The sequence below is a fragment of the Hemicordylus capensis genome, chromosome 1, assembly GCF_027244095.1.
Source record: "Hemicordylus capensis ecotype Gifberg chromosome 1, rHemCap1.1.pri, whole genome shotgun sequence".
Lineage (NCBI taxonomy): Eukaryota > Metazoa > Chordata > Lepidosauria > Squamata > Cordylidae > Hemicordylus > Hemicordylus capensis.
Window position 1 is genome coordinate 357050940 of NC_069657.1, and position 27695 is coordinate 357078634.

The 27695-nt window shown below is 41.8% G+C and overlaps 1 protein-coding gene across 15 annotated transcripts in view; it reads left to right on the top strand.

Annotated features, from left to right (window-relative positions):
• UTRN (utrophin) overlaps positions 1–27695 on the top strand; it is a 567675-nt gene that overhangs the window by 365989 nt on the left and 173991 nt on the right. For all 15 annotated transcript variants that reach the window (XM_053290644.1, XM_053290686.1, XM_053290679.1 and 12 more), the window contains 2 exons: positions 6181–6353; positions 20351–20507. In XM_053290644.1, the coding sequence (XP_053146619.1) occupies positions 6181–6353; positions 20351–20507 (330 nt within the window). The remainder of the gene's footprint in view (positions 1–6180; positions 6354–20350; positions 20508–27695) is intronic.

A 27695-nucleotide genomic window follows, 5' to 3' on the forward strand; every position in this document is an offset into this window, starting at 1 on the left:
CCTGTCGTCCCTTGCATTTTTAACACATTAAGGGTAAAAAGGTCACCATCAAGGCAATTGATTAACTTTTTTGAAACAAGGGATAAGTTATACATGGTTGCAGAAGTTATAAATCAGTGTTGCTGTTCTATAAGCATAAAGCTAACGTTTATTTTTTAAAATGTTAAAATTTTAAAATGTTAAAATTACTATATTGTGCGATTGCTCAAGTATGGTATTTGTACAATAGAATCCTTGCAATTTTGGAATATTAACCTTGCAGTGATTAGAAATTTATGTGAACTTTTGAGTAGATTCCTGTGCTGCCTCTCTTATGACAGAACAGTTGTAATTGTCAACTCATTTGGCATAGTAGTTTATTGCTTTCTTTTTCTCAGCTGAAATCTTCAAGGTGTTTGTGAATAAGTGGGAGATGACAGCTTCCTCTCCTAACTTAGGGATGCTAGTGCTAGATCTGCAGAGGAAAGAATCTCAGGAGCCAGATGGTGGTCTCAGAAGCTTGATCTGACCCTCCATAGGCAGAGTCACATTACAGTCAAGTGAGATTATCTTTGGCTTTCAGCAGTCTCAGGCTTGTGTGTGCATTAAATTATTAGCAGATTTATTATACCTCTGCAGTGTATACTTGCTACCACATCTGACAATACCACATATGTAAAAAATCAAAAATAATCTAAAAATCTGAAATAATCTAAACCAAATTATTATTAGAGTATTAAATATTCTTGCACAGAGGCCAACGTGTCATCGACATACTACCCTTTATACCAGCCATTTGCTGTACAGATGGTTCTTTCTAATATTTTGAATACTTATAGCATGTTCAATTTTTACTTGCTTTATCTTTGCTTTATTTTGTCCACATTCAGCTCATTTTGTAGGGGTGTTTTTGACAGTTCTTATGTGGTTATTGTATTAAGCTCAGCATGTGTGTGTGTGTGTGTGTGTGTGTGTGTGTTCATCATGCTCTCTAACACATACACATATGCACACAAACAGGGTTTTTTGACTGTGCACATTCTCCTTGTATTTTAATAGTTGTACTCATGTGTTTTGTAGTGACCTGAGGTTGTTTACATCTTGCAATGTATTGGGACTTCAGAGCAATAAATTATTCTCACATTGTTCTTTCTGTCCTCAAGTTGCTCTTTCAGTGGACATGAATGGTGGAAAGATTATGAACCGTTCCTGCAACTCTGCCAAGTTATCTGATCTATTCTGTAAAAGTTTCATAATGAATATAGTACTCAAAAATAATATGTCTATATATAAAATGGCCTTGCGGCAACTCCAGAAAAAAATATTCAACCCCCTTCCCCAAATGCTGCTATGAAAAAAGGATGAAAATCCACCCATTACTGCTATTGTGGTATATTGCTGCCAGGGCCGACCTTAGAGAGCCTGGCAGGTGCAGGGCCCAGGGCAAATCAGCCAGTGAGGGGCCCCCTTCCAGTTAATTCTAATGGAGGTTAAAAGAGCGGGGCCCGGGGTGATCGCCCTGCTTGCCATGCTCTAAGGACAGCCCTGATTGCAACAGCATTTGGAGAGTCAGCCCCTTTGCCCAGCAAAGAGCATCTGATGTATATCTCTGAAGGTGGTTCAAGAGTAGAAAGTTGAAGGGGTACCACAGACCATATTGGGTCTGATATGGCCCTAGGCATATAGAAGATCCAGATTATTTTTTTGATTCCACAGATTGAATTTTTTAAGGTCATAAAATAAAGCATAGTCTAGCCAACAGCTTTTGTCTAGCCTTTGTAAATATGATCTTAGACATGTAGTCTCTGTGACCCTTTAGAAGGATTTAATAGCTTTTTAATGCATTTCTGCTAGCCATTGAGTTATAATAGCAAGGGTCTGGGTGTTCTACTCTCTTATATAATGTTTTCCCTTCCCTAAGTTGATCTGCAATTATAGGTGTCTCTTAAATTAGAACCACTATTTGTCTTCTGAGACTGGGAAAGTAGACATGGTTTTGTTATTCAGGATTTTAATTTGTTGTTTCTATAATGCTGTTACCATTTTCTGTAGTAGCATTTTCCCCAATTTAAAGAATAGTTGGCCTTTAATGTGCTATTCTGTTTGCTACCCTGTAAGCTGTAAGCAGGAGAATTTGACATAGAGGTGAAATCCGAGCTGATTTATTGCAGAAAGCACACCTTAACTATTGGATTCCAAATGCTTCAAGCTGTTTAGCCTGCCCTACAGAGCCCAGGGTGCTTTATCAATGACAGTAAGTCCCTGTTAGCAGTGACCAAATGGAGATGCGCCTGATTACATCTGTCTGGAAGAAAGCAGTTCCATTTGGTTGTGATTGTTGTGTATAGATTGGCCTATCAGCCTCCACTGAAAGAGAATGCCACAGGTTTTGTATTTTCACTTGCAAACAAAAAGGTCAAGAGTTAAAATAGTTTGACATGTCTTTGGAATCTTACCTAGAGGAGACTCACTCAGTAGGTATTGATTCAAATACAGACTTGATGGGTTGCTACAGTTTAGTGTTAGGGATGAATTTTACCAGGCAAGATTCATTCTTAACCTGTTGGTTGCGGTTTTTGCCCTCCATTTGGTATTTGGGTTTGGTTCATTCTGCGTTGGTTATCTCAGTTGGTTTAAGCGTTTAGTAGGTTTCCCTCATTCCATTCTGTTATTGGTTCAAAGGCTGCAGTCCCCATATTACACTCCACATGGCTTCTGGTTTAACTAGCTAAAATTAATGTTGGAACTGGTGCTTGTGCAGTTTGCTGCAGTCTTCAGTTCATTTTTTAAAAACATTATGAAAAAAATCAATAATCCTTTTTGAGGAGAGGAGAGCTGGTCTTGTGGTAGCAAGCATGACTTGTCCCCATAGCTAAGCAGGGTCTGCCCTGGTTGCATATGAATGGGAGACTTGATGTGTGAGCACTGCAAGATATTCCCCTCAGGGGATGAAGCTGCTCTGGGAAGAGCAGAAGGTTTCAAGTTCCCTCCCTGGCTTCTCCAAGATAGGACAAGATTTTTGTATTGAAGCAACAAACTACCAAAGCATACAGTACATTGCCAAAGCATAATTATATACAAAGTGGTTGTTTGTACATGATATATCCACAAAGATTTACACACAATGATTTGGAAACCCACAAGGTTATGAAGTATATGCAGGTAGTACTGTAACTTGGGGGTGGGGGATTTCAAGGCACATCAGGTAATAGGGCGGGGGGGGGATTTACATCCGACGTCCATTTCCATAATTTGTCCCATTGCTGTTTAGAAGAGATACTCTTGTCTTTTTGCACATAACCATACAAACTTTTCCAGAAGAGATTTACTGTCTCATCTGCGTGAACCTCTTGGTCGCGTCTTCCCTCCCTATTCCTATGCAGGTGCATTGCATAAATGACATACAGGTTTACTAACCTGATTGTGAGGAGGGGAACATTCCAATTCCCTAGTATGAGGGCACCAGTTCTGTCCCGTTTCCTTGAAGGTTTCTTTCTGGGACCTCGAAAAGAGGTTCTATCGCTCAAACCCGATGTTAGTTCTTCCTAAGTCTGTTTTTCCAAATCAGGCCACTCCAAGATAGGGCTGAGAGAGATTCGTGCCTGCAACCTTGGAGAAGCCGCTGCCAGTCTGTGAAGACAATACTGAGCTAGATAGACCAATGGTCTGACTCAGTATATGACAGTTTCCTATGTTCCTATGTGCTGTGATTTTTACTTGTGGGCATTGGTTAAATTACAGTGCAAAAGGGAATCTTGATGCAATAATGCAACATCAAGATTCTCTTTTTGCTGATTTGATTGATGCATGCAATTGTAGTGAATTATAGAATGTTATTGTTGGAAGGAATCTTGGAGGCCTTCCAGTCAAACCCCCTGTGCAGGGCAGTAAACGGCCATAGCATCCCTGATGCAAATTCAACCACTATTCACCCACACTGCCAAAACTCACCCAGGAAAAGAAAGGGGTTTAGATCTGGATGTAGGACAGCAACCACACGAAACATTTTCCAGAAGCTTTTGCACATGCACTTGCCAACAAGCTAGTTAGCCTGAATGCTGACTGCACATGTGCAGATTCTTTTTAACCAAGTTCTGTCTTGTCCCCACTGTGTGTAACATAACATAAACTGTTGTGGAGTTTTAGATTTGGCTGTAATCAATGTCCTGGAGACCTGTAGCTGTATCTCTCCTTGCAGTCCATCCTGTTCTAGGAAACCTGTGGAGATACAAAATTATTGTTTGAAATCAGTATTGCACTGGATATAGTCTAACAAAGAGGGGTTAATGCAGACAAAATTGTGTTCTTTGGTAGACGAGGATAGTAGGCAGGATTGCTGATTGAGATTCAGTCTGTTTTAGATGTGTTAGCACTCCCTTGAAAAACCAGGTTCTCAGTCTAGAAGTGCTCCTAGATCCAGCATTGCTTTTTCATGGCAGTGGTGCCATAATCCAGAAAAGTGCCATGATCCTGCTTAAGCTGCTGCACATGGCTCCCATTTTTGGAGAAGCTAGCTAGTTTGTATGCTTATTACTGCAATGAAGTTTGCTTTGCATACCTCAAGATACCGCACAGGTCTGGCTGTTCCAAAATGATGACTTGTTAAGTGACTAAAATATTTGTGTATCTCTTGAGTGAACAAACACTTCCAAATTTTATATCAGTAAATAACTTGGAAGCATCAGATGTTTCCCAGAGATTCCATATTTTTATCTGTACATCTGTTTTCTTTTCCCCAGTGAGAATAATTATGAATTTCACAGTATCCTAAGTGAATGGGAGCATTCAATGAGTTCTTAAATGTCTGTTGTGCATATAACAGCCATTTTTAGATGCAGTGCTACCCTCCTGGGCACCTGTGTAAAAGCTCGTTTGGGAGGGGACGGAGCACGCTGCATAGAATTTGAAAGAATCAACTCTTGAATTCCAAGGGAATGCCAAGCTTGTTGAATTTGTTTCTCTCAAAAGGAAGATCATGTCTGTAGTAACACAAAGTTCCTGTAATAATCTCCACTGATTAATCCCATGGAGACTTGCTGCATGCCCCATGGCTTTTTTTCTAGATTTATATTCTCTGTTTAAACATTCTGGGCCAGATGTTGGAAAGCGTACTAGGTGATCACATTGGCATTTATCTTAACATCAGATAGTGCTGTTTGCCTTACGTTTGAAAAATGAAAGCTTTTCTTTTCTTGATTTCCTAAACCAGGGTTGGCCAGCCCTTAAATGCCCATATCTCAGGGGCCCTTCTTTTCTCTAGCAGGTAGCCCAAGAGCCAGAAGTAAATAGCTGCAAAATACATTTTGCACTGCCTAGCAATAGGTGTCTCAGAGTTATGGGCCATATATGCTTATATGTATTGTACATATATCTAAAGATGTGCATTTATAGCATGGCATACAAAAGCTAGAAGAAAGAGCAAAGATGCCCAGTCTCAGGCTGTACATGGCAGTTAGCCTTCTCTAACACGGGGGAGCCTCCAGAGAGACTTTCCTGGGCTGTTGGGAACTCCTTTGCAATCTGAGATTATGCGTGCTTGCCAGGCATTCATAATCCCAAGAATCAAATGACAGCTTCAGGCATGGTGAGGGTGGGGGGAGAAGAGGTCTGAATTTGAGCAAAGGGTTTATTCCCCCATTTTATTAGACAGGAAGTGTGGCTTTTGGGGGGGGAGGGGGCCTATTTCTCAACCAGTCTGGTACAGGTGAGTGGGATGGGGCATTGCCACATTACTAACTGACATCAATGTGTAATCATGTACTTGTTGGATAATTTGAAAGTGTTATAGGTAGGGAACTATTGTGCAGATGGGAGAATGGTGATCGCACTCTTCAGAATAGGGCTTTATTTTATTTTATTTTATTTTATTTTATTTTATTTATTTAACACATTTTTATACCTCCCAAAACTCAAGTTCTCTGGGTGGTTTACAACAAGTAATTATGATTAGTCATCTAAACAGTTTGCTCTTCACGTAGCACATCTCCTTATACCTACCAGTTTCCAGAAGTATATGCCTTTATGCCAAACAGAGCTACACGTTGTGAACAGTTGAGGAGCTGTTTCTTTATAGTTTCAGTATTTCACCTTGATAAAAACTGGCAGCTTTATCAGAAGAAAGAAGAAGTTCATAGTCTTGTTCTGAGTACAGGATTAATATGATTCGGTGTTGTTGTTGTTTGTTTGCTTTTGTTTTCCTAGGACATCCAGGCTGAAATTGATGCCCACAATGACATCTTCAAGAGCATTGATGGAAACAGGCAGAAGATGGTGAAAGCCTTGGGAAATTCTGAGGAGGCTGCACTGTTACAGCATCGCATTGATGACATGAACCAACGCTGGAATGACCTGAAAGCAAAGTCTGCCAGTATCAGGTAAAATATGTATGAGGGCTGCTTCACGCGTTGTATTTTCTAACGTGTGTACATTTTTTGGTACACATGCAACAAATACATACTTGATGCCATACTGTTGTTTAGGTTCATGTCTGGTTGTGAACACAGTTCTGCACATTAAAAAAATAATGTTCTTCTATGTAATGTTTGAACTGGTCATGAGATGAATGGTCCATTAAGATGAAACTCTTCCCACTCTCCCTCCCCACCTTGCCTCAGCGTGCAGTGAGATTGAGAGAAGGTTAATGTGCCTTTCTTGCCCCAACACTGTGTAGAAGGTAATGCCCAACCTTTTATTTATTTGAATGTATGAACTTTCCTCTGATATACAGAACCCCTCTAAATCCAGAATTTCCTGGCTTGGCATTATGTTTCATGCGCACTGAGTAGGTTAAGCAGGATGCCTCTCCCAACTTTACTATGCACAGAGGTGAAAGATTGGGGGTCCCAATAGACTCAAGGTCTTCAGTGCTGTTGCGGAGCCTACTAATACAAATTCAACTTCAATTACCAGTGTTGGAAGCCAAGAATTAAACTTTAAGGGTTTTTTAGATATTACCATAATTATTATTAATAATTATAGTATAATTAAGTTTAACTTGATAGATTGCTCCTTTCATTAATAAGCACCCATAAATTGCCAGTTCTCATGTTCAGACTCATGAGAATTTTGGTCCTACTAAGCCTTAAAGCTAAGGCATGGTAAGCAGTTCTGAATCGCTAGACGTCAGGGTTATCTGCGACTGAGCATGCTTTGGAGGATCCACATTTCTGAGGTCAGTTAAGTAGGGTCCTTGAAAGTTGTCATTGGTTAGCAGGGAATAGCACTCATTATCGGTTTCCAAATGCTAGTTTGTAATTCATAAAGTGGTTTACACATGTAGGGGAGGCAAACAAAGGGAGTCTAGGAACACTGATACCAGAGAGTAAGATTTATAGGAGGGATAAAATAGGTGAGAGGAACAGACCCAGAGAAAAGCAGGGCAGCAAAGGTAAACATGGAGAGAGTCTAATGGGGCTGGAACACACAGAAGGGTAGAACATGGACACACCATTGCTTTATTCAGTTGGTGGCAGAATTGTGAGATTACTTCATATCAAAATTTGAACAAGTTATACTTTTTCTGGAGAGCATAGGGTGTGCCATTTTGCACTGTGGGCACTTGAAACATGTACCATTGATATCAAACTTCTATAAGTTTGCCTCTTGGCAAAGAGGCACCTTTTAATGTGGTGATTCTCTTTATTTAGCAGGGGGAGAGTAACTGGCCCTATCCACCCCCAACACAGTACTTCCAGTGACTGTTGCTGGTGTCTATCTTATGTTTCTTTTTAGATTGTGAGCACTTTGGGGACGGGGATCCATCTTATTTATTTATTATTACCCTGAGCCATTTTTGGAAGGGCGGTATAGAAATCGAATAAATAAATAAATAAATAAATAAGTAAATAAAATAAGGATTCCTCACAAATTAGCAAGAAAGAGATGAGGAGACACTTATATTTTAGTATTTGAATCAACAATTGAAGTGTTCCAGCAGTAACAACTGAGCAGCCTGGTCTGTCTTGGAGATTAATGATCATTTGGGGAAATTAATGGCCCAACCTGCCCTCAAGTCATTTACTTCAGCCAGTCATTAATTCTGGTGTGAGAGTCTGAGGATGAGGTAGTAATTGTTATGAATGGTGTGTAAATACCATCTTTACAATAGTTCTGCCATCTGTTTCATGTATATACACAAAGTAAACATGATGTTCATATGACATTTAATGGTTGTCTGTGAGAGAAAACAAGATGTATAACTGCTGAGTTGCTTTTATCACTAGAAAATAACTAATCGTATAATACACAGATAAATAGTCCTTGCTGACCAGCAGCAGCCACTTGCAATTAAAAAGAATTTGTTAATTCTAAATCTTGTTTTTCAGATTTTGTTTATAGCTGAGCACGGGGGCTGTTTAAAGTGTTTCTATTCATTCACTCAATTTATATACTGCCCTTCCTGAAGTGGCTCAGGATAGTTTACATTAAAATATAAAACACTTTTCAGATATAAGAACATAAGAACAGCCCTGCTGGATCAGGCCCAAGGCCCATCTAGTCCAGCATCCTGTTTCGCACAGTGGCCCACCAGATGCCTCCGGAAGCCACAGACAGGAGTTGAGGGCGTGCCCTCTCTCCTGCCATTACTCCCCTGCAACTGGGGAGTAATATGGAAGAGTCTGATCTCTCTAAAGGTTTATACAATTTTCTATGGGTTACCAAAAAGAGAAAAGACTCAGAGACTCAATTACATACTGTTAGAAGTAGTCTTTTACATTGTTGGGATAAATATCAGAACAGAATAAGTCCAATGGTTTCTCCTTTGATATCAATTTCAAATGCATATTTTCATGAAGAAGAAAGACTTGGGAAATTTGGATTATGGGCAGAAAAATCTTGTACTTCGCAGAATTTATTAGTTGATAATGTGAAATTGAAACCTATTCAAATGCTTATAAAGGAGTCCATTCAAAAACCACCCTGGTTTCAGTATATTCAAATGGGTTCAATTGTTCAACATGAATTACATCAACAAGTAGGGAAACTTAGGGATCTTACTGATTTTGAAAAATTAATTCAAAAAAATCCTGATGATTTGCTTGATACGGTCTATAAATTGTTATTGAAATATGATACTGAAACAGAACAAGTAAAAGTGCATGATTAGATGGATGCAGAATATAAATAAAACAATTGATTTCAGTGATTGGGAATATCAATGGAAGAAAGGTATTAAATTTATCCTCAGCAATAATTTGCAGGAGAATTGGTATAAAATGTTTTTTCGGTAGTATGTGACTCCTATGGCTATTCATAAAATTGATAGCAGTTTCCCAAAAGAGTGTTGGAAATGTAACCATCACATAGGGGCATTTTATCATATGTGGTGGACATGGGATATCACCCAATCATTTTGGAAACAAATACATTGTAAAATGGAGCAAATTTTATGTATCAAATTTCCTTTTCTACCAGAAATCTTTGTTTTAAGTTTGACAAAATCTTATATTCTGGTGAAGTATACTGAATTGTCTCTATATATGATCACGGCAGCTAGGATTCTTTATGCTGCCAATTGACGTTCTTCTATAATCCCCTCTTTAGATGATTGGTTTACTAAATTATGGGACTATGCCTCTGTTTCCAAAGTTTCGGTTTATGTGAATAACTCTTCATCAGAATCCTTTTTATTAACTTGGGAACCTTTCATAAAACAAAAAAGGTCATTGTTTGTTTCTGAGATCCGGTTTTTATCTGTGATCTATGATTTCGTGATTGAAATCCAGTTGGTGGAAGTTGTCTTCCTTGTTATTTTTTAATTTCTCTTTTTACTTTATCCTGACAATTGATTCTTGGCATAAAACTTTGTATGCTTTGATTTCAAGAGATGGTATTTTCTTTCTTCTTTGTAATAAAAATAAATAAATTATTTAAAAATAATAATAATATATAAAATATAAAACACAAAATAAAACAATTAAAATCAAATATTTAGACCAGATTAAATCTCATTAAAATTAAAGTTAAAACTAGATATTAAAATCCAGGCTGAAGAGATGGGTCTTTAAGGCTCTCCTGAAGGTTTCCAAGGAAGATAGTCCTCTTATATCAATGTGGAACGCATTCAACAACTTAAGGGTGGCAATAGAGAAGGCCTGATCCCAGGTTGCCACCTGACAACTTGGCACTAGTGGTCTATAATGTGAGGCTTGATCTGTAGGGAATTGATGGCAGGATGTTGTAAAGCAAGGGTTTGGATTAGAATAATGGATGGCTACATGGCCATTTGACCCTTTCCAAATGTGTGAGTCTTTTAAAGATTAGGTGGGGTGGGGGAGGGATGAAAAGGAAATGTTTGTACTGTTAGGATCAGGCGTTCCAACTGGGGCCTACCTTCAAGGTTCTCCCAAATTGACAGACTAAGGCCCATGTCTATCCCTAGTATTCCTATAAGAGACTCTTTGGTTAGAAGCATGACTGAAAATTACCCAGGGAAAGGGGACCCAGGGAAAGATACCCAGGGGAAAGGGACAATTACTAGACAAGTTCTTCTTTAGATAACTGTGAAAGTGCCTTGAAAATTGTTCATTTCTTGCCAAAGTTTTGTTGTTCTACTGTAATGCAGAAAGTACTGGTTTTTATCTATTCGTCTGGAGCAGTCTGAATATTATTGTGCTATAGTGAAAATTGCTTGCTCATTTAGATTGAAATGCAAAGGTAGAGTAAAAACACTGACCATTTAATGATTATTTTGTATTCCTCATGTGGTTTCTACCCCTCCCCGAGTTCTTTCCTGGCCACCCTCCTGTCTTGACCCAGACAGAAGTGCTTAGGTGCTTGTGCAAATTATTTACTTGTTTCTTTGAAGATAGTATTTTATTGATAAGAGCCCCATGTAGGTGGACAGGGGTACAACCAGGGGTACATATGCTAAGTCTAGGTTAAATTGTTTACAGTACGCGCCTTGATGGGCATAGAAAAATTAGTATGAGAGGCATAGGGACAGATCTAGGGGTCTCTACCCTATAAGACAACTTGTATTTAGGCAATATGGCAGAGAAGTGAGGAGTGCAACTCACTCCATCTGTCTGTTTCACTCTTGAGTATTGACAGAGGTCAGTTCCATAGGAGAGTCTTGTTGGTGCATGTAACTCCGTAGTCGACATGTGGGGCAAGATCCTTATGGCTACATTATCCAGACTAGATCAGAGATGCCTGCATCCCAGCGCCATCTTGAGTGACCTTAGCTGGGACCAACTCCGATCCCATGCCTGTTTGCTGTGCCAAGACTGGGTAATTATGCAGCTCCTTTGCCTTTCTGGAGATTTTTCTCCCCTGAAATCCTGCCCCTCTTTTCCTGCTGACCAGCAGCAGCCGCTTGTCTGAGTTGCCCAATTCCTGCCCTACCTTCCCTTCTCTTGGTTCTCATTTTCTACCCTGCCTTCGCATTTGTCTGTATGTGTCTTTTCTTCCTCCCTTCTCAGTTGAAACGGTTGTTTTGTTGTTTTTAATTGGTCAAGTGAGATTAGAAGCCAGCTTACACACACCCAAAATTAGAAAGCTAGAACTGTGTTTTGAACTTTGATTGCTAAAGACTGCATGTAGTATTGCTTAGATGCTCCAGTTCTGGTTTTGTTTTCTTACAATTTACATTTCTTACAAATTACATTACATAAAGTTTACATTTCTTCAGTAGCTTTGGGTTGGTCTGTTTCTCTCTCTCTCTCTCTCTCTCTCTCTCTCTCTGACATCAGTCTGCCCTTGAGCCACACAAAGAACTAGAACTGTGAGGGCTGCAGCACCAGTCTGCTGTGCATATCCTCTGAGCATGCTCAGAGGGCAGGTAGACCCCTGGTGGTAGCCAACAGTACTAAACAGGGCTTAGGTATTTTTATTTTATTTTCTATTTTCTGTAGCATAATCTCCCTTTTCCTTATTCATTGAGCTCAAAACTACATACATTATCATATTTAAAACTCACAACAACTCTGCAGGGTTGGTTAAACAGAGTAAAACTGACTCCAGGCATACCTGTGCCTCTCTTTGCTTTTGAAACTTGAGTGATGTATAAAGGAAGTGTTCTTTTTTCCAGTCCCATATTTTCTGAATTTGAGCTGCACTTAAAGTATAGCATAGGTTCAGGAACAGCCACAAATATTAAATCTAGGCTGCAGCCCTGCTCTGATTTTTTGGGGAAAAATCGGGTCCTCCTTCAGGTCCTCGTTTGAAGAAAAATCTCCTTAACTTGTTCAATGAAATAAAATTTCTGGTCACGTATAGTTTGACCTTCCTTCCTGATTGAAAAGGAGCACTGAGAGGTTATTTCACCCTCAGTGCCATTCTAGCAGAAGGCTTCTTATGCCACTTAAACCCTTAATACAGAACTGAAGTGGACTCCAATGGTGTACGTGAAGGGTATTGCCATTTTCTACAGGAATGAAGTTCATCCTTAGCAGTTTTCTTCCTTTCTGCTGTAAGCTAAAAGAGCCATACATTTTAGAGGCAGAAGTAGCTACAGATAAGTGCTGCTGGATAGGCCTCAGGAGAGTTCTGAAAAATATATTTCTGGGGATCAAAAATGCTTGCCCAGCAAGAGGTATTTAACTGGCAGTTCTTATTCTACAAATACCAAGGGCAGCTACAATTGATCTTTTATTCTGGGAGCAAGTTGCTTTCCCCCCATTTTCAATCCAGACTCTTTGCTATTGTTCTTAAGCACGTCTGTAGCTTAAGGATGATTTGGACATTACTTTCAAGCGGGGACTGCTGGTGTGAGAACCCCCCCCCCCCGCTTTTGCATCCCCATTAATAAAGCTACCCTCTAAAGTATATAGGGACCCAACACTTTCACGTGTGGCCAGATGTGCCTAACAAAAAGGGTGCTCTAACAAATCTTGTAGGGAAACTGGAATATACTGTATTTGAATCTGGGAAACGAATGGTGCTTGACTGACAGTCAGAATGGAACAACAACAAAAAAGAACAGGTGCATCACTTCCCAAAGAATAAAACCACCTTTTGCTTGCCCTTCTTGAAGAACGTTCAGGTGAAGAAAACAGATATACTTTTAAACTTACTTTTTAACTAAGTAAGCAAATGCTCAGGAGGAGATAGTTAACATTTGATGCTCAGTCCAGTAGCACAGTCACTGATTGTTTTTGGCAGTGTAGGATGCTTTCCTTAAGAAATTTACTTATTGTTACATGCTCTTCTCCAAAACACACTGACTGACATCCTGATTTCATTTACTAAAAGAAGGCATGTTGAAAATTAGTAGATCTTTAGAGTACAGGAGAACCTAATTATTCACGGAACTATTATTAATGTTCCACGTATCTGCAGGGTGGCTAATAGACATACATTTCCACTATCAGCAGATACGATAGGGTTAAAATCCTTGTATCTGTGATACCTAGAGGGCAGGAAGTGACCACAGAGGTCACTTCCGCCCTCCATTTTGTCTCAAGGAATCAATTTGTGGATCGTTTCTGGGAAAAATCGGCCTTTCCTCCATGAGCCGAACAGTCCCCCCCCCAGTGGTGGTGGTGGTGTCGGCAGAGCCGGAGCGGCCACTAGTGGTATCCACGGAGCTGCGGTTCAACGCTGGGGGCAGGGGAAGGTGCACTTACCCCCTCCACTGCTCTTCCTCCACCGGTGCTCCATTTTGAGGGAAGCATAGGGGGCAGCAGCGTACCTCCCTGCCACCCTTTCCCCCATTCTCAGCCGGAAGCAGCCAGAAGTAAGAACGTAAGAACAGTCCTGCTGGATCAGGCCCAAGGCCCATTTAGTGCAGCATCCTGTTTCACATAGTGGCCCACCAGATGCCGCTGGAAGCCAGAGGCAGAAGTTGAGGGCATGCCCTCTCTCCTGCTGTTACTCCTCTGCAACTGGTATTCAGAGGCATCCTCTGCCTGGCCCGCGCACAGATGTTACTTCCGGCCACTTCCGGGTGAGAATGGGGGAAGGGGCGGCAGGCACTGCCACCCCATATGCTTTCCAAACAACGGAGCACTGGCGGAGGAAAAGCGGGGGGGGGGAGTGCACCCTCCACCGCCCTTAAAGAATCACACACACACCCCCAGCATCAAACCTTCAAACGGTACCACATTCAAACCGGTTCAGAGGCCTCTACAATGGCCTCCGGACTGGTTCGTGCATATCCCTAGTGGCTGCTGGACTCGACTGTTTGGACCAGCAGCCCTTGAGAATGGCAAGGAAGCTCTTGTGTGCCTGCCATAGTTAATGTAGTGCCACCATGGGAGTGGGGGAGGCTTACTTGGCTCACCCCCACACCCCAGCCGTGCACATGGAGCGGCTAGAATTCTTGAAGTTTTTGGCACTGTGGTTTGGCACCATGGGGCAGCATGGTGGTAGGTATCCCCCCAGCCTTTGGAGGCCCCCTTGGACCTTTTGGCACCACGGTTTGAAAAATGCAGGTTTAATTTGTAAAAAAAAAAAAAAACTTTTAAAATTTTAACTCATGGCGGGGGCAGTGTGCTCCAAAGGCCTTCAGGTCTGGGCACCAAAGTTACCAAGGTGTGCCCATGCCTCCATGCAGCAGTTTCTGGCAAGCGAGCAGTCTGTGCTGCACCCGCCACCCAACTGCCTGGCACCCCATTTCCCCCTCTCCCTGGCTGGGTCCGTCATGTCGCTTCCTCCTCTCTCCACATGGGGGACACCAGCGTGGTCCAGAGCGGGGTTGTGGTGTAGTGCACATAGGGTGCCAACAAACCCACAAGCTCATGAGGCACTGGGTTTTGTTGTTTTCAATGTCTGAGGTCTTCTGAGAGTTGATTCTCTGGTAGGAAATGAGAGTGGAGTGAAATATGGGTGGTAGCTTCCTTGCACCATTGGGCACTACCACCCACTCTGGGCCACTGTGGTGCCCCCCACTTGGAGCTATAAGGCTGCTGAAATCCCCATTATTCCCTTTTGGAAAAGGCTTAAAGATGTACCATCTTCAAAAATTCTTTAAAGATCACCCCTTTGCCCAGTTTATTTGAAGTTTGAGTGGTAGCTTCCACCCATTGGGCACTACCACCCAACCCACTTTGGCTACAAAATGGAGGTCTGAATCTCCGAATTTTCCAGGTCCAAATCTGGAATTGAACACAGGGGTGATTTGTTTTGTCTACAAATCACTTGAATCAGCCAGATTCAGGTACAAAGCTTTTTGTGCCTGAATCAATTTGCACATCCCTAGAAATGAGGCTGTGATCAGTTAAGCAATGGGAAGGCTTCAAAAATCAGTCTTCCACCACCTAAGTTTTTTTCTCAAGAATTGGGGAGAGGCTAAATAGGGACCATAAGAATAATATTAAGTGCTTTGTAGCTGAACATGTGTTAGAAATGCCAGACAAGAAGAGCTAATCTTGACAATAGGCTTCTAGGAGTTTGGAATGTCAGTGCAGAAATGTAACACTTTTTATACAAGTCTGAGGCAAACTTAGGAGAAGGATTGTTAGCGCTAATATAATCCCCTGCCAAATGGGTATTTGATACAGTGATTTTTAGATGTGATATTGCTGTATGTTTCCTGATTATAGTGTATTTTTTGTTTTACTCTTATACATTGTAAATGTTTTCAGTTAAATAGTTATGGTCAATGGCTACAGCAGCTGCATTAAAACTAGACATCTATGCAAAGTGATATAGAGCTTTACAAACTGTATTTCACAGTGATAATATCTGTTACATATTATTTGTGGACAAAGGAGCCTGGTGTGTGTTCATAATCAGTATAGCCACATCTGGCTTGAATTTAGCGCTTACCAATAAAAGCAGAAACTAGAAGGGGTCAGGGAGGTTTGGGACCACAATTCAAGAAATACTCAAACATGTTTGTGCCTTCGTGTTTAGGAAGTATTTGAGTGGCTGCTTAAACTGGGATTAAGAAAAATAAGCAAAGTTTTTCCTTATCCAAAAATATAAGCCTGACTGCATAGAAACACATGTTCTGGCAGATTTAACCAATTTTCTATCTAATCCTATAATGAAATGCCTCCCGCTTCACATGTTTCACATGCTTGCCTAAAATAGCTAAATCCTTCCTGAGTTGAACAGCTGTCAAAAGAAAAGCCCATGAGATGGACCCTGCCAAGTACTGCTATATTTGTTTTAAAGTTGAATGCAACTTTATTTTCACTTGACAATATAGTAGTAAAGAATATTACCAGCCTATGCCTTGAAGGGAGTTACCCATGACTGAACTCACACAGTACTGAGCAATCTATATGTTGTCCTAGAGAACAAATAGCTCCTTAGCCAAGACCCAAGGAGGGGCAGGTGAGAGAAAAGTTGGAACTGAGTTTAAAGCCCAAAAAACAAACTGAAGTTGTTTAAGCAATGAGAGGGGAAATCAAGGAGTGGAGCCTTAATGTTGAACCTGCAATTTAGTGCTGACAGCCTAATCCAAGCCCCTTTTGTACCTATGAGAAAAGTTGTAGCTGATTCTGTCAGCCAGATCCCTGTTACGATGCTTCAGGGGATCTGCTCTTTGCTTACAGACAGACAGATTTAGCCAGTCTGACCCTTGATAAAGAACCAGGTACATCACAGGTCGGTCTTTATTGGCACTTGCAGTATTATTTCACTAAGCCAGTGCGTGGCAGGCAGAAATGCGGGGCTGGAAATGCATGAGGATGTGTGGGGATGTTTGGCGGAGTGGAAGCTGATTGGCTGGGCGGTGGAGATAGCAAGCGGTGACAAGGGGTGAGGGAGTGGGAAAGGATGAGAGAGGTACAGGGTGGGCGGCAAACAGCCACTGGGAGAAAGCGGCGGCGGCAAAGAGGTGGCGGTGGGGGGAAGCGGATTGGCCGGGCTGACGAAGGCTTGCCCGTGCAACTGGCGGGCCCAGAGGAGGAGACATGTGCAAGGGTGGGAGGTGGGTGGCGTGCCAGGAGAGCGTGCCAGGAGGTGGGTGGCGAACCACCACACTCGACAGAATGGGCCCCAGGAGACAGCTGCTAATGGCCTAACATAGAGGAGCCGCGTGGGGGATAAAGCATGGCGGCAGCAGTGGTGAGGGCCGGTGCACTGCCTGCTCGAGAGAAAAATAAAGTGTTGCCAAGGGGAGCAAAATGGCCGCAGGGGCAGCAGAAGGCTGCGTGGGGAGCCTGATGCTGGGATGGGGGAGGGGAGTGCAGGGGAGACTGCAAGGCAAACATGGAGACGGGCTGAGGGGAGGAGGCGAGACTGAAAACTGCTGGAGAGAGAGAAAAAGACTGAGGAGGGAGAGGAGAAGAAGGATTTTGTAAACCGCTTTGTGAACTTTGGTTGAAGAGCCATATATAAATATCAGTAGTAGTAGTAGTAGTAGTAGGACTGAGGACAGAGAGAGAGGCCAGGAGGCGGCTCAGGGCTCCAAGGTGGGGAGCAATGCGGTGATGAATTGGGGGAGAAAAAGTGGCGGCGCCGACAAAGCAGCACAGATGCTCTGCACCGGGTCTGCTAGTAAAATTAATTTTCTGTTTTGTTTCCAATGCCAAACTGTATTGGGATTTCCCATTCATATGCTAAGGATAGTGATGCCATTGAGTTGCCATAGAGAAAGTCCCCATTGGCCTTTAATAACAAAAGCTCAGGTTCAGTGTGTTCTCTCATTTTTTCATCTCTTTGTGGAATGAGTCTTGTTCTGGGTGGCAGTATCAAAGCAGTATGTGAGCACGTGCATTCAGAGTGGGGCCTTCCTGATTATACCTGAGCAGGATCTAAAATTAACTGAGTGGACATCAAAAATGTGTGAGCATGCACACACCTTAGAGGGAATACTGCTCAGATTGTGTGTCATTTAAAAAATTTTTTTTGGTAAGGCCTTGCATGTCAGCTGAATAGTCATCTGTGGACTTGTTCTGTGGTGATTATGATGAAAAATAGCTACCTTGCATCAGTTGTAAGAATGCAGGTATGTCTTGGGGCATAATGCGCACAGTGCTATCAAGGAGAGAATGAATGAGTTGATGACTGAATATGCAGTTCCCTTTGAGATGTCCTCCTCCTCCTCCTCCTTCATAATTGCTAGCATTCTGCTACCAGTATTGTGATCTGAGCTAGCTGAAAATTAAACAGAGAAGGATTTGGTTATGTCCTATAGCCCAGGTGGCACCTAGAAAAGGCATCTAGCAATGTAAGGTAATTATATGGTCATACAGTTAATCAAGGTCATTGAATGGATGGAATTAAAGTGGTGGTCAGGGCTGCTTCACAATCATTCTAAAAACGCAGAGAAGCTATTAAGACTCTAAAGTACACTAGACACATTGAAATAACAGTAGAGAGTAAATGATAGGAGAAGATTACAACAATTCCTTTCTGTTAGGATGTGGTGATACTCCCTGTTTGCCATGGTTTGAAGCAGACAAGTGAGTAAGAAAAATAAAAAGGTTCTGACATTATCAAGAGTAGTGACACTAATGTCATGTCATATTGGCTGAATTACAGCACAACACTTCAGTAATTCATTGATTCAGCAAAATACAATATATAATCTCCATCAGCAATGGTATGTGTCCAGGCATCCAATTTTTACCCCTTTAGTGCCTCTGGTTTGTCACATATAATGGCTGATATTCCAAATACCAAAGCATGCACCCTTCAGGCAGCTGTAGAGTCGCAGTGAGAACCCCGTGCTGCTCTGTTGCGTTCAGCATTATGAGTATAATTGCTCAAGAGCACTATTATTTTGGAGTGCTCTCCTATGATCCAGAAGCACTCTATAAAAGCAGAAACATGTTCCTGCCTTAAGGGACGCACTTCTGCTTTGATAGAATGCTTCCAGAGTGCAAGGGAACACTCTCAAATATTAGCACTCTTGCATAATTGTGCTCATAATAACAAAGCAGCACAGAGGCTCTCACTGCATCTCCGCAACTGCTTGAAGTGTGCACTTTCAATAGTCAGCCAATGGCTGGGTTCACACAACCATTAAAATCAGGAAAGGAGGCAGGCTACCCTGATTTGATTTGATTTGATTATTATTAACAACAACAATTATAATCTTTATTTTTTAGCCACCCCATAACAAATTGTTCTCTGGGTAGCTTACAACACAGCATTAAAACATTGAGTAAAAACACATAAACACATGAAATTTCAACACACACACACACACACACACACACACACACACACACACTACAGTACAAAGCAATTTAAAAACATTTTTGAGTCAGTTTTTAAAATCAAATTTAAAAGGCCTAAGTGAACAGAAAGGTCTTTACCGGGCATCTAAAAGAACAAAATGATGATTCCAGGCAATCCGCACTGTTCCATAAATGGTAGGCTGTTTTATAAATGAGGTGCAATATGCGAAAAGGCTCTCTCCCTAGTAGCCATCCAATGGTTTGAGTTCACGATGATTTTCATGATCACATGAACTCACAAAAACCCCTTCAGCCCAGGTTGCTCAAAGCAAAGTAACCCAGCTATCATACACTGCTCTTAACCAAGGTAGGAGGAGAGGAGAGCTTTCCTACCTTGATTTTCTGGTTATGTGAACCCACTCACCTCTTCTACCCACCCACCCGGGCCAGTGTTCCCTCTAACAGAGATTCCCAGATGTTATTGACTACAACTCCCAGAATCCCCATCTGCAATGGTGTTTGCTTGGGAATTATGGGAGTTGTCAGCAACATCTGGGAATCCCTGTTAGAGGGAACACTGACCAAGACCCAGCAGGCCCTCACTTGCATGGAAACAATAGAGAGCTGTGGCTACAGAGGCTGCCATCCATTGATGTGCCACTCTGCAAAGCACACTTTATGATCCTGTAGCTGGAGCAACTTCAGCAGGACTGGGTCCGCCTACTCTTTCATGGCCAATCAGACCTTGGAGGACTTTCCATGCTTTCTCTCCATTTCAACAATGGATACTGCACCTGGCTTAATTGTGTGTTTCCTTGGTTTGCTGACCCAAACAGAAGTTCTGATTGTGTATTGCTAGTGTGGTAGGAGCTCTCCAACCCATCCCCCAATGGTCATGTAAATAGGCTTAAATGTCTTTTATAGAAATGTGGATTCTCTCCTGTTAGGAATTAGAGTTCTTGTTGTGGTTTACTATGCCATATTAACATATTTAGTGACTGTATACATAATGCAGCTGTGTTAGTTTGAACACTTTTAAAAGTTTAAAATTTGTATTAAAAAACCACAACCTAAAGCAAAAGGGAATGAGGATTTTCCTTCTTCCCATTGTGCTATTCATTCAGTAGAATTCTATACAGATTCTGGTATCACTTGGGTAATCTGTAATATCATGTGGTTTTTGTATTAGATTATTTTGCTTTTTTGGTATTTTTGAGTGATTTTTGAACTGTTTTGACCAGTTATTTCCATTAAATTAGTGAAAATACCTTCAGTTAACACTGGCGCTATGTGCATAAGTTGAAATTATATATTTTTTGTAGTTCAAGGCTTAAGAATTGTGCTCATTTTAGGGCTCACCTGGAGGCAAGTGCAGAGAAGTGGAATAAATTGCTAACATCACTTGAAGAGCTTATCAAATGGCTGAATCTGAAAGATGAAGAATTGAAAAAGCAGATGCCCATTGGTGGGGATGTTCCAGCTTTACAGCAGCAGTATGACCATTGTAAAGTGAGTTGCCAGCTTTTTTACTATCTCTTCGTTTACTATTTGTTGACTTGGCACCCTTAAAAAGAAAAAGTAGGTGCTTTTTATAAAATGTTGTAAAACTGCTTCAGAGATGGAGGAGGAGGAGGTTCTACAGCTGCCAGGTAATTGTAGCTCTGCATAGCATGTTCTGCTCCAAAATCCACAGAACCAATTTCCGCTGTGTCAATCCTGAAAGCAAATTAATTATGTCTGCCAACAATGCAAGGAGTGTGTTTTGAGAGCACAGTGGCTGTTATGTCATTTGTGTCTTTACGTACTAATGCTTGAAGACGAGGACTGCCATCCATCAAAATGTCCAGGATGATTAACTAAGTGCTGAGAACTTTCCCAAAGTAAGAATGGCAACCATCGTGCAAAACAGTGGCTGACTTCCAGGCTAGTGCTACACTGGTGCAACAATGTTGTCTTCCAGACTAAAGGAGGTGAACCACAGACTGGAACCTCAATCAAACACCAAATAAACATATAGAAGGAAATCTGTATGGAAAGCAAAAAACAAAAACAAAAAATACAAACAATGGCCAATAAGTACATATAAAGCATGCATACGTGACAGGTTTTCCAGATAGCAACTCTTTTTGATACTCTGTCAAACTTATAAGAATTTTATGTAATGGGCAAACTCAAAAATACAAACTTATAGGATTACTGAAGCAAAATGTGTCCTGCATGGGTCTACAATTCCAAAATGGAGGAGTTATAATGCTAGATTCCGCAGTTTAATGATAAAATGGTATCAAAAAGAAAAATAAACCAATAATTATATCCCCCCCACAAAAAACCATGTCACCAAACTTAGTTCTTAGCCCCCCACCTCCCACAATCCATTAAAAATTAAAAGTTTACCAAAATCAACCAAATAGCTCCTGTGACAAGTTTTCACTGGGAGCTTTAGCAGTTAGTCATATAGCCAGAAGAAGGGAGGGGAGTAAATATGAAATGATCTTTCACAAAAGGAATGTAAGAGAGTCGGCCTCAGCTGAGGTTATCATGGAGCAAATTCCATGCAGATTCAAAATCTGCAGAACAAGACTATAGAGACCTATTTAAATCTAATCAAATTTAAATTAATCAAGCCTCATCCTTATAAAAGACAATCTTTGGACCTACTCCTAGCACAGTGAGATGCATTCTGGATTTCTCTTCTGCACACCTTGTCATTCAGTGGAGACATGGTGTGCAGAAGAGAAATCCAGAATGCATCTCACTGTGCTAGGAGTAGGTCCAAAGATTGTCTTTTATAAGGATGAGGCTTGATTAATTCTGAGGCCAAAAAACAAAAACCATGACAAAAGGTGTATGATGCTGTGAGGGCTTGGCCACAGCTAACCTTCAGTCTAACCATCTGCTACCACCATAGAGACTTTTAAACTTGTGTGACTGTGTAGGCTTGCACTCATTGAACACTGTCACTTAAAAGCAAGGCCAAAACTTTTTTTTGATAAAGATAAGGTTATATTTCTGTTAATTTTTTCAGGTTTTCATTCATAAATATTGCCCAAGAATGATGGAAAAATCCCAGATAGAAGCCACATTCCACTAAGAAATGGTTCTGCAGAAGGCTTGTTTGGGAGGCATGAAAAAGCATGTGGATTGCGTTCTCTTTAGTGATTGACTGACATTGCTAGATAGTTTTCTGCATCATAAAATGTGTAAATTTATATTTTCAAAGGAAGATTCAAATGCACTTAGGAGATGTACAATCTAAAGCTTCTCTTTGTCATTGTACTTGGTCTTTTAAGGAAACCTAAAACACCACAATGTAAAATGCTGTCTTACAGAGTTCCACAACAAAAGCAGACTGATACAGTTTGATACAATTTGTGTGGAAAAGAAATATACTGTATGTTGGTCCTACACAAAACACAGATTTCAGTTTTGGTGACTGCATATCCATGAACTACACTTTCTTTCTAGTTCGGCACTAGGTCTAAGGAGTAATGTAATGTGGGCAATGGTTTTATAGGCTTAAAGTGTTCCTCATGTTATGTGAGAGAACTCTGAATTGTCTTGGAGAATTAAACTGCTTAAAGAGTTTGTCTTGTAGCTCTTTATCCCCCTTTAAGCTAAGAGAGATACACAGAGGGTTCCTCCCTCTGGCTGTTTAAATAGAACAGATTTCCTGCAAAATACTTTGTATAAATGGTCCTATGGATTTGAGATTTAATTAACTACTTTCTGTTATATCCTTTACAGTATGTAATTCTTCAAGAGACAAGTGCTCAGCACTTAAAAAAAAAAGAAGTAAATCTGTCACGTACAGTAGCTGTTTTGCACAAGAGGGAACAAATTGGTAACCAAACCAGCATGCCACAGCCTGCATTTAGAAATTCTTCTACCCCCTCTGTGGGGATAATTTGTATTGGTGCTCCATTGAAGTGTCCTTTTTAGATACAGTAATTTTATAATTAGTCTAGCTTTTATAGTCTCTTGTATGTGTCTTACATTGCTTTTGTCACGTCATAGCAGTTTGTGTGATTAATTTTAATATTAAGGGAGCAGCTCTTCCTACGACTGTCACTAAAATTAGGAGCTGTGATTATTTGCCCAGACTTTTCTACTATGAAAATGTTTACAGTTCAAAGATTATTGATACAGGTGGGATTAAATGGAGGGAATGAACTTTTAGAAAAAAACAAATACTCACTCCTGTTTGAGGACCACATGCTGTCACACAGAGATTAGGAGAGAGAGAGATGAGAGAGAGCAAAAGAACGGGGACAGTGAGGAGAGTTGCAGATTGCTGTAACTTCCTTTTGTTACCTAAACAGTATTGAACCATATTTGGCCCAAACTGCATGTTATGTCAAGGATGTGCTTGTCTCCAGTGTGTGTCCCCCCTCCCCCCCCCCCCGCCGCCTAAATAGGCTAGCAACTGTGGGAGCAGGATCTAGATCAGGGCTACAGTATGACATGGCTTGAGATAGAGCTTTACGTTTGGGCCCTGCCATAATCACAATCCTGATGGAGCTGCTCCATGGCATCTGTTGGCCCCACTGAGACCATGGCAGCTTCCCTCATGAAGAACTGACTTGAACCTAGTTAGGGGATGGGGCTGTAGCTCTGTGGCAGAGCATCTGTTTTGTATACAAGGTTCCATTTTCAGTCCTGGGCATCTCTAGAAAGGGCTAGGAGAGACTTGTGTCTGAAACCTTGGACAGCCACTGCCAGTTAGTGTAGACAATATGGAGACAATATGGACAATATGGACAATATGGAGCTAGATGGACGTAAGACCTTCCTCTCACTATGGATTAAACTAGAATCAGGACAGCCCCCACCCCCGCAGCAGCTATTTAAGCAAGAAAGAGCAAGTACACTGAGCCACATATGTGCTTAACATGTTTGACCCTCAGTGATCCTCCAGAATGGGACTTGCAGCCATATCACAGGGTTGCATCATCTCCTCTCCAGTGGCACTGGTCTTGCATTCTTTTAGCCCTTTGATGACAATTAAACTTCCTCTTTTATCCATTCTCATTAATGGATAATTCTCATGCATATTCCAATTGTCCCATCCCCTCCGCATATTTAGTTCCATTACTTCAAGTCGTCTCGCCTCCAACTTCTTACAGTTTTAATTTGTTGTTCTCACTCCAGAATAAGTTATGACAGTTTTTTGTTTAATGTTGTTCATTTAATGGTTCTCTCCTTCTGTTCACTTCCTCCTGTGTATTGCTTCAAAAGCACTATGCAAATAAGTATGGTGTAATGCAATTTTAAATTTGTTTGCCTGATTCATTTGTGTGCTACCAAAAACGTGCTTGAGCGCTGGAAAAATATATACAGTATTCATTTTCTTAATTTGCGCTTAGATTGTATTATCAGCAGTTATGAGTTGTGTAAAGCAGTTTATGTACAGAGAGGACTGTACATACACAAGGGCTATTAAGGGGTAGTGACAACTGGAACAAATAGTAGTCATTAATAAATACATATACTTCCAAATTGTTGAGGCGTCATAGTGTTTTATCACATTTCTGTTGTTGGTACTTAGCAGTTTTATTCCATGATAGACAGAGTCCCCATCCAGTGATTGCATAGTGCAGTTTGGGTAATAAGCCATGCTTTTGTTTTGGACTTGTTTTTGGTGGCAAATGTGTGAGTTTGTATAAATCAACCACAAAGAGGGCTTTATTGTGACCAGAGTAGAAAATTCTGTAGCTTCCACAAGTGTGCTGACACATGCACTTTGTTCATTATGGTACGTGCCAATATTTCAACTTTTCAGAAACTGCATTAGCCCATCAAATTAGCAGGCTGATCTGAGTGGCAGCAGGAAGTCATATTTGCCCTTAACGGAGCCAGCCCAAGCCAGTTGGCTGCTTGAAACAGAGGATCAAATGGAGTCCCCACTCTATCCCACAGTACTTCCTTGTGGCAAAGTGTACAATTATGGTAGTTTGTTTTATTGTTTTTGTATACTGCTGTGGGAATCTTCATATTAATTGCCTCTACCCTGCTAATGCAAGGTAGGCATATTAATTGCCTCTACCCTGCTAACCAAACAGAAGCCAGGATTCAACAAAATGCCTTTATGCAAAGCTCATCCTTGGATCAATCAAACAATTCTATTAACTAGTTCAGATGAGTGAGCCACATCTCATACACTAGGGCAGGGGTATACAACGTGTGGCTCTCCAGATGTTGCTGAACTACAACTCCCATCATCCCCAGCTGTGATAATGTGGCTGGGGATGATGGGAGTTATAGTTCAGGAGCATCTAAAGCAGGGTTTCTCAACGTGTGGGTCCCCAGATGTTATTGTACTTCAGCTCCCATAATCCCCTGCCCCAGTGGCCTTTGGTTGGGAATTATGGGAGTTGAAGTCCAATTACATCTGGGGACCCACACGTTGAGAATCCCTGATCTAAAGATATTCACATCCATATTCAATCCACAGCATTGCTTACCCTTGCCCTAGGGAAAGAAAATAATCCAAGCTTTTCTAGCTCAGATAAGGTCTTCCTGGCACCCCACCCCCCGCCAACAGCAGTCATCAACTGTACCCTAATTCAGAAGCAACATCTACACACTAAGGGGAAGGCCATAGCTTGGTGACAAGAGCACAGGTGTCTTCCATACATTTGGTCCCAGATTCAATCTGTGGTATCTCCAGTTGGGCTATGAAAGATCTGACTAAAACGCTAGATAATTGCTGCCAGTCATTATAGAAACACTGACCTAAATGGACCCGATGGTCTTAGGATTGTAGCAAGGGGAGAGGATGCCCGTGTTTACATACGGTTGGCCTCCCCACTTGCAAGGCCACCCCCATGCGGTACATGCATGACATTGCTCACCCGGCTCTCCCTCATCCTCCTTCCATCAGCTGGGAGCCGGAGAGGAGGAGGAGGAGGAGCTGGGAGGAGAGGAGAGCTGGTCTTGTGGTAGCAAGCATGACTTGTCCCCATAACTAAGCAGGGTCTGCCCTGGTTGCTCATGAATGGGAGACTTGATGTGTGAGCACTGCAAGATATTCCCTCAGGGGATGGAGCTTCTCTGGGAAGAGCAGAAGGTTTCAAGTTCCCTCCCTGGCTTCTCCAAGATAGGGCTGAGAGAAATTCCTGCCTGCAACCTTGGAGAAGCAGTTGCCAGTCTGTGTAGACAATACTGAGCTAGATAGACCAGTGGTCTGACTCAGTATATGGCAGTTTCCTATGTTCCTATGTTCCTAAGGAAGATGGATGGAGCGAAAATGGCCAAAGGGGGCAGCTGGTGGCATGAATCTCTGCATGCTGAGCTCTAACCATCTTCCTGCTTCCATCGGCTGGAAGCCTGGCCAATGGAAGGAGGAGGGGCAGAGGGCAAGTGGCTGAAGGCAGCGCACATCCACACTGGCTGGGCTCTGCCTATCCTTCTTCTGTTGGCCAGGCTCAAGTCCCAGCCAATGGAAGGAGGGTGCACATGGGGCCCATTGGGAGCATGTGCATGTTGTCCTTCCATCAGCTGGGATCCTGGCCAATGGATTGAGGATGAGCAGAGCTGGGCCAGCAGAGGTGCGCACTGCTGGCCACCTCCTTCAGTCGCTTGCCCTCTGCAAGTGGGAGATTGTGCCTAGTAAATCCCACAGTAAGACAGCAACAGAGACATTGGAGCATGATATCCATGGCTTGGGTAAGGCACAGAGTATAGTAAATAAACAAGATGAGCTTGATCTCCTAATATAGGAAGATAAACTACTTGATAGGTATAACTATCAATGCAGGATGCATCCTGGTCTTAAGGAGGCTATCATTAGATCATACCTGAAAAAACCTACATTGGATCCCTAAGAGTTAGGCAACTATAGGCCTGTCTCTAATCTCCCATGGTTGGGCAAAGTGATAGAGAGACTGGTGGACTCTCAGCTCCAGACAGTCCTGGAGGAAACTGATTATCTAGACCCGTTTCGGGTGGGCTATGGTGTTGAGACTGCCTTGGCTGGCCTGATGGATGATCTCTAATTAGGTATTGACAGAAGAAGTGTGACTTGGTGGATCCTTTTGGATCTCTCAGTGGCTTTCAATGCAATTGACCATGGTATCCTTCTGGGATGTCTGAAAGAGGTGGGATTAGGTGGCACTGTTCTACAGTGGCTCTGTTCCTAGCTCTTGGGTAGATGCCAGATGATGTCATTTGGAGATGGTTGTTCTGCAAAGCAAGAGTTACTGTGTGGAGTTCCACAAAGGAGACTGTCTCCTTTGTTATGAACCCTGTTGCCTATTAAGATCATCTGGGGAGGTCCAGTTATGGTTGCCACTGGCTTGTCTGGTGGTGACTCGAGTCGGGCCAAGTCTCTGTGGTTGCTCCAGGGCTTTGGAATGCACTCCCTGTCAAAATAAGAGCTTATCCAACTCTGATTGGTTTTCTAAAGACCCTTAAGACACACCTGTTTTCTCAGGCTTTTAATTATAATTAATTTTAGGAATATAGGAAGCTGCCATATACTGAGTCAGACCATTGGTCCATCTAACACTGTGTTGTCTACACAGACTGGCAGAGGCTTCTCCAGGGTTGCAGGCTTCCTGATTAAACCTGAGCAGAATCTAAAATTAGCTGAGTGGACGTCCAAATGTATGTGAGCACGTGCACATGTGCATGCCTTAGAGGGAAGGCGTATATGAATGAATGAATAACTGAGTCTTGGTGGAGATGCTTCCCAGGATT